This window comes from Protopterus annectens, chromosome 9.part0 (genome assembly GCF_019279795.1).
Source record: "Protopterus annectens isolate FY-2018-M chromosome 9.part0, PAN1.0, whole genome shotgun sequence".
NCBI classification, from domain to species: domain Eukaryota; kingdom Metazoa; phylum Chordata; order Ceratodontiformes; family Protopteridae; genus Protopterus; species Protopterus annectens.
The window spans coordinates 1529631382-1529639745 of record NC_056743.1 but is presented as its reverse complement, the minus strand read 5'-3'; the positions used below and the strand labels follow the sequence as shown (position 1 = coordinate 1529639745).

General features: G+C 36.1%; 1 protein-coding gene across 1 annotated transcript in view; it reads left to right on the top strand.

Moving 5' to 3' along the window:
• The first annotated feature begins 2988 nt into the window (after positions 1 to 2988).
• LOC122810716 (tripartite motif-containing protein 5-like) overlaps positions 2989 to 8364 on the top strand; it is a 167506-nt gene continuing 162130 nt past the window's right edge. Inside the window, exon 1 of the mRNA XM_044082280.1 lies at positions 2989 to 3378. Coding sequence (XP_043938215.1) covers positions 2989 to 3378 — 390 coding nt within the window. The remainder of the gene's footprint in view (positions 3379 to 8364) is intronic.

Sequence of the window (8364 nt, the reverse complement as noted above, 5' to 3'; positions counted from 1 at the left end):
ATTTCCATTTACCTCAATGTAGTGCGGTCTTGGAGTTGGTATATTTAAGTAGGGGGGGTGTGGGGGGGTGCAGGGGGGGCTTGCCCCCCTGCCTATGCCATTTAGTTTTTTTTTATATATATATTTTTTTACATTATTCAATGTTTTACTTACTCGATCAATAAAGTTCAACCTTTATTGATTCGATTAAGTAAACTTTCGATAATGTGATATAGATGTGACAAAAGGTATTCATGAGAATTAAGTAGGAAGTAACTCATTTTCTGTTTACTACTATGCTCCAATCTTACATGAAACACAATGCTGTTTATTACAACAAGCAGGCTTCCTGCTAATGTCTGATTTTAAAGCTGAAGTGGAAAATTTTAGATTCACTGACAAAGCTTACCCAAAAGCAATGATTCAAGAAGATTTTGAGGAGAAAATCTTTGAAAAACATAGTAGTACTTTCCACTTGTTAGTGACACAAATTAGTACAGTGACTTTTTTTCCAGCAAGCAGTTACTCAATGATCTTAAGCATTTAGTGATGATTTTAACAAACAATTTAGATTCTCAAATGATCATTTTTACTAACATCTAGAAATTTATGGCAAGTACTAGCACGCAAATGCATTAACAATTAATTCAACATTTGTCAAAAATAGCAAAAGTTATATTAAATGTATTTTGGAAGATGGTAGTAAAAAAGAGGCATCTAATGACAAGAAAGGAACTTGATGTCTGGTGTGCTTACTGCCCAAATGCTAACTGTAGATATAGTGCCCCTGCAGCTTCCGTAACTATTAACTGTGTCTTCCTGGCTTCCTTAACTAAGTCACCTATTAATAAATTATTTATTTATTAACATTTATTTACTGGGAAAGTCTGACGTGGAACGAGCCAATTTTTAGCAGGGGGCTGGGGAGAAACGCAAATGCATGTCTTTGTAAATAACAGTCAGCATAAAAAGGGCAAGTTGTAAGTAACAAAATGACACTGTTTGTTTATCTAGGATATTCTTAACTGGAGATCTTAGTCACTGTTTGCTGCTTGTTGTTTATATTCACTCAAATGTATGATCATATTTTCTGAACTGAGAGGAACATATTATTAAGGCACTTGGTGTAAATGTCATGGTAGGAGATGGAAAGGACATTGCCAATGTACATATACAATAGAATATTCTGGAAATGTTGCTAGGTAATTGCTATCAGTAGTGAAAATATGCAATATTTCCACATGTACATAATTTTTTTTCAAAACCAAGTGACTTGCAGACTATTGCATGGCATCAGGGGAAACTGAGTCTATATCACATTGTCGAATCGCATTTCAGCGAATGCCTCTTCATCAAACAACTAATAATTGAACAACCTATTCAGTGAATGAACTTTTATGTGATAACTTACATAGGGCAAAGTGAAGGTAGTCTCCCTTAGTGACCGTGAAAAAAAACATGCAACAAAACACCAATGCAGGGGGGGGGGGGCTATGCTCCCCCCCACACCTCCCTCTAACTAAATATATCAACTCCGAGATTGGACTACAGTGGAGAAAAGGGCAAATTCCAGATAGCGGCCAACTGTCAATTTGCGGTAGGAATCTTTTATTTGAAAATGTTCATTCATAGGTTCATAGTTTAGTACTAGGCTAACTGCTCCTGTGAGACATTTTAAGCCTAGCTAGTTATCCCTTGTGAGACTTAATCCCTGCACCTTGTGTTTGTAAGGCAAACACCTTAGCCATTAAGCCACCATCCCATTCAACGATTAGACGTTTGATCGTTCAATGGAGAGGAGGCATTCACTGAAATGCGATTCGACAATATGAAACAGACCCAGGGAAACTACAGATGATGCTGAAGAAAACCATCATTGACATTTGCTGTGCAAGTTGTACATCTTGATATAAGTTTAGTGTTATTTAAAAATGTTGATTGTACAAATAGCAATAATGTTCATACTTCTGTAGATATCTCAACAATCAAGCACCCAGAAAAGAAGTTATTGACATCATGTGAAAAATCAACTGTCACTATATGTCTAGGTTGTACAGTTTCTATGTCGTAAGTTTTTCATGAAACTCTAGAGAAAAAAAATATTTATGGGTCTGTGTGTATTATAATATATTTTAGAACTGAAATAAAGAACGTGAAGAAGACAGTTAATAATATCTAACGATAACATTACTACTAGAACCTTTTTAATAGTATTTACTGTTCACAAAACATTTGCATTTGTTTGGGTTATGCTTTTCAGCTAGATTTTTCAAGACAAAGCTCTGGTATGTGAAAGTCCATGTAGGCTGCTAGACATATAATATTCCATAGCTCATTCTCAGGGACCTTCATGAATTATGTAAAGGCTTGCCACCTTTCAGAATACAATAGTGTGGAATGTATTTTTCAAGATGTCCTAGGCACAACACCTTTAAAAAATGTATTACACTTCTGTCTTCAGGCAAGTCTGTCCATCTGTTTTTATGTCTCCCTGTGACTCTCTCTCACACACGTGCGCACACACACACACACACACACACACACACACACACACACATTCGCTCATTCCCTTATTTGCATGTGTCAGTATATACAAATGCATTCTACGTAGCAATACTTTTGAGCAAAGATGAAAACCTTAAGACAGGTTCTCAGGATCTCTGCAATTACTTTTCTCAAAAGAATAATTTACAAAATTTCCCCTACTTGAATTTGGCATAAAATCATCCTGTGAGACATTTAACATTTAATATAGCCTAAAGGTTAAATGTAGAAATTCTGATGTGGGTAGAGCAATGTATTTTAAATAGCATAGTTCTGAAGACCAACAATTCCATGGTATAATAATTCAGAACTTAAAAGGAAAACATGCCATGACATTTAAGTGATTTTAGTGAAGTATGCAAAAGAAATGAGTATCCTGAAAAGGTGACATCCTATTTAAAGAGACACACCTTACGGATGAGTAAATGAAACTGAAAGCCTACTTTTGACAAGTTTTTTTTGAAGATGGCAGACACAGATCTCCTGAAGTTACTTCAGAAAGAAGTAAGTTGCTCCATTTGCAATGAGTATTTCAGTGATCCTGTCAGTACTGACTGCGGACATTGCTTCTGCAAGAAGTGCATATTAGGATGGAACTGTCATAATGGAAATCGTTCATGCCCACAGTGTAGCCTAAGCCTCTCACTTGGGACCCTCAGGCCAGTTAGACAGCTAGCAAACATGGCAATGACTGCAAAACTCCTGGAGGCAAAATATGAAGCTGAAAAACAACTGTTATGTGAAAGACACAAAGAAAAACTTCTGCTGTTCTGTGAGCATGATAGAAAGACTATCTGTGTCATATGTGAAAGGTCTGTGGAGCACAGATATCACAAAACAGTTCTGATAAAAGAAATTGCACAAGGATTCAAGGTAAGGAAATACACTTACTACAGGTTTTCATTTAAAATGTAGCTAGTCTATGATAATTATAATCTAATAATTAAGGATATATAGCTAATGCACTTATATGTGTTTAGGTCTGCAGGTATTTTAAACAGGTGTGTGTGCATGTGTGTGTCTGTTTATATGTACACATATATATTTATCCTTCTGTGTTAGTCTGACTAAGCAAGCTGCCTCTTCTTGTCTGTGTACTTTTTACCCTTTGGCTTGGTTGTTATTTGGGATATTTTGCAGGCATTGTAATGTTTAAGGGCATCAGATTAATTTAAAACTCTGGGTTTCTAAAGTATAGCCGAACAGTCCACTTATGCTGTGTTGATGAAGTCAGTAAAAAAGCTGAAATGTGCATGTCCATGATTAGATGGCTTTGAATTTATTGGCCTGACTGCACTCATAAATAGTTAAAAAAAGTCATGGACATTCAGAAGCCATGAAGCTGAAACATTGTATGTCCTTAACTCATTAACACCTATGTGGTGTGGAATGTCACACCTTTAACAGCCTAAACTCATCTTGCATTTCAGAGCATTTTCTGAAAAATAAACTTAAAAAGCATAAGATAAACAAATGTAAATATTTAGTAAACATTAAAAACTCTTACAACTGTTTAAATAGCATTGTTATCAATAAAAAGTATGATTTGGAGTGATAATAGTCAGTGAATTCACAGTCTTTCCATAAATATTATAATTTATTATAATGCACAAACCTCAAATTATATTTTTGTTAAACTTTCCCACACAAATAGTCATTTCTTGCAAACTGTACTACCTAGAATATATTGTTAGAACATGTTTGTTACCAGACATAAGCTTTCATATGCTAGCAAGATATCCCTCTATTAGTGCATGTGTATTGAGATATTTACAGAAATAGGAAAACATATATTTTAATGCATAATTGGCTATATAAATAACACTGAATTTAACTAAAGATGTACAACTTACAATGCAAATTTCAAAGACAGTTTTCTTTAAGAATATCTAAGATTTGATGTAATGCAACAGCCTGTAAGTCACTTATTTTTTGAAGCATTAAGTACATATGGAAATATTTATTTTCATAATTATTAACAAGTAACTAGCAATATCTCAGAATTAGTGTGGTATAAAAGGGCATTGATAATGAATTTTCCTGTCTCCTACCATAGCATTTTACACCATACCCCCAAATAATAGGTATGACTCTCAGTTATGAAAATATGAACATAAATATGAAAATATGAAAGTGACAAATTAATTCAAAGATTTTTCTACTGTAGAACATCCTAGATTAACAATCTTATTGTCATTTTGTTAATAACACTTTGCCTTTTCAAATACTGACAATTATTAGCTTATAAGTCACTTGATTAAAAAAGCCAGGCCTAAGAAAATGTCTAGAGGTCATAAAGAGGTATTGAACTGGAAATATACAAAATGCCATTATAGGCTTGAGTGAGTTAAGGGATCATTATAGCAATAACCCACGCCTGGGTGTGGGTAATGCTGGATTTACCCACGGTTGGTGTGGTTTGGTCACGAGGGCGAAGCCTGAGTGGCCAAACAAAGCCAACCGTGGGTAAATCTACCATTACCCACACCCAGAAGTGGGTTATTGCTATTATACAATGACATTTTTTAAGAAAAAGAATAATTACTTTTCTTAAATAATGGCATTGTATAATGTCTCCTTGCTGCCCTTCCGCAGCTGTCTGGTATTCTGCGGCAGTTCTGATGTACTGTGCATGCATATGCCTACGCAGTACATCAGAGTGTTGGGCAAAAGCAATGGAGAAAGCAAGATCTCCACTGCTTTTTACAAACTGTTTCGCTATGTTAAATGGGTTTAACATAGCGAGACAGCTTTTAAAAAGCAACGGAGAATCTCTGTTGCTTTTTTAAAGCTGTTTCGCTATGTTAAACCCATTTAACATAGCGAGACAGTTTTGAAAAAAGCAACGGAGAAAGCAAGATCTCCGTTGCTTTTTACAAACTGACTCACTATGTTAAAGGAGTTTGACATAGCGAGACAGTATGAAGCAATGGAGATCTTGCATTCTCCGTTGCTTAAAAAAAGAGTTATAGCAATGGAAAAAGTCCGGGCGACCAGACCTTTTTTCCATTGCTATAACTGATTTACAATGTGCACGCTGACCAATCAGCATGCACGTTTTTGAATATTAATGGGGGGTCATTGTATAATTGCATGTATCCAATGGATCACTATTACAGGATGATTAAGATATCACACAATGAAAACTCTGGCTTGGTTGGGTTTTTCTTGCAGTTTTTTACTGAATAGTTTGTCTGCGTCACCTTTCTACCCATTGGTTTGGATACTAGTTGGGATATTTTGCAGGTACCTAAATGTTTATGGGCATCAACTGGATTTAAACCCCTGTATTTCTAAACTGTAGCCAAACAATCCACTTATACTGTGCTGATGAAGTCAATAAAAAGACCAAAAGATGCAAGTCCATTGCTAGTGAGGTTTTGCGTTATTGGCCTGAATGTACCCATAAAGACTTAAAAGGTAAATAGTAAAAAATCATGGTTATTCAGAAACCATTTAGCTGAAACACTGTATGTCCTTAAGGCATCATTTACATATATCCCATTGGCCTCCATTATGGGAAGTTTAAGGTATCACACACTGAAAACTCAAGCTTGGCTGGGTTTTCTTGCAGTTGATATATAATTATAGCATGTAGGCACTTAACACATTGGAGACTTTCTGTAAATTCTTGTTCTTTTTATTTACAATGTAAGAAGGAAAACTCAAAGAAAACATAAACACATATTTCAAGTCACTAGCTGTATATTTTGAGCTTAAAATCTCTCAAAGGATTAATTTCTCTTAGAAAAAAAGAATAATTTCTCTTGGTGTACTAAAATGGGCTCAGCCTAAATGCAAAAATGTGTAGAATCATCAATTTATGTAGCCTTCTCCTCTCATCATATTGTTTAGATAACCCACCAATACAAAATAAATATATAGTCAGGGACCTAAGAACATGGATTGATGACCGTGGTTGTCAGGAAACCCTTTAGCACAGCTAATTAGCAAAGGAGTATCATGAAGTTCTAAAGAGGTAATCAGTCCCTTATACTCATTGATCTGGCCAGTTATCAAGTTCATTTCCCGCATTGAGGTGTATCTCACTAAACATATGAAACAATTAGAAAGACCCCAAAGACTCCTAACCAAGAAAGATCACAAGCCTAAATTTGTTGCACTACTAAGAGAGGCTGGAAGTTTTAATCCTTAATTCAGTGTTTTATGGACTTTTGAGGGGAGAGCTCTGTCTCACGTCCGCACCATTAGAAAGATAGTTGTCCTGGGCCTCCTGTATTTCAGCAAGTTCAGTATCTCCACCAATACTATAAACAGGGAAATAAATCTTCACCAAGAGATAAATAAAATATGTTGCAGGGATAGGTTTATAATCCAGGCTCTCACGAATCTCTGGAATAAACTTGCCGTGCTTGTTAAGCAGCACAACTATCTTCCTTTAAACGTAACCCAGACAACTTTGTGTGTAGCCAGAAATTTACTCTGGGATTGACCATTATGGATTTATGGCCCTAATGGAGAAAAGAAGTGCATCATGGGGGAGGGTCCTGGCAAGATGTGTAGAGTCATTAGGCTTAGCAGCACTGGAATGTCTATGACATCTATAAGGAGCTTCACAGTATGTGAGACTCCTCTATGGATGCTGAAGCTTAGGAAAGCTGTTTCCCATCTCCAGTGTAATCCACAACTCAGTCCATAGTTAAGCTCCTGTTACTCTACAGATAAACTCAGAGGACAGTTTCTGATACTCCAGGGTAAGACATAAACAGGTAAATCCACATATTCTCCTGGTAGTCACCTACTTTTTCTAGTTATAGTTCTTCAAAAAAGTCTCTCCTCTTGGATTTGTAAACTCTGTCTTCCAGGGAGACAAAATCTCTAATGTTGTAGCTTCAAGCCTTTCTTTTAACATTCAGCTTACTTTCAGCATTTCAGGTTTACCAACGGTTACAGAGTCTGTATAATATATAGATAGTGTGCGTGTATATATCTATCTATCTAGCTATCTATATAAACACACACATAAAAATCTGTCTGTCTATCTTTTTAAATGAGCACAATCTAGGATGGCTGTATGGATGAAGTGGGTGCAAGGCTGTATCAAAATGCTCCAAAACAAGAGTAACCAGCACCCTGTAAAAAAATTTGCAATCAACTTATTGAGACTGCATACAACTCCCACACACAGCAATTTCACCCCCAAACAGGATTTTTGCAATGCTTAATCTTATAATAAAAAGAAAGACCGAGTTTAAATTCTACATTCAAAAAGTCATGTGGCCTGCAGCAACCATTCAGAATAACTAGTAATGATTCACACAATGAAAGAGGGTTCACTAAATATTTCTGGGCATGTTAAACTATAGCATGGTAAAAGTTTGCCATCTAGTGGGAAAAACTGGAAACTGCAACAATAAAAAAGCGCAAAGATTGTATCAGTGCCCACTAGTAGGTATAAACAACCAAAATAATAAAAAAAAAGTAGTAAATCATCACCACTGCCACCACCATCTTCATCAACAGCCCCCTTTTTCCCATTATCTATATGGGGTTGAGGTGTCGTGTCATCTCTCATCCTCTCTTTCTCTCGATTCAGTGTCACTGTCCTACCTTCTTTGCTGAATGTCCTCATTTCCTCTTTCTTTCTTCCTGTCTGTACTAAATCTTCTTCACCTAATTGTCTTTTGCTTTACTGCACATGTGCCAGAATCACTGTACTCTGTTCTCTTTGACCTTTTCTCCAATTGGAGCTATTTGAGCTTCTGCAATGATGACCTCAGTTCTTTGTGTGTTCCACAGTGTGCATCTTAACACCCATCTCAGGTACTTCATCTCCTGTCACCTCTAGCTTCCTCAACTGCTTTGGTTTCAATATCCAGG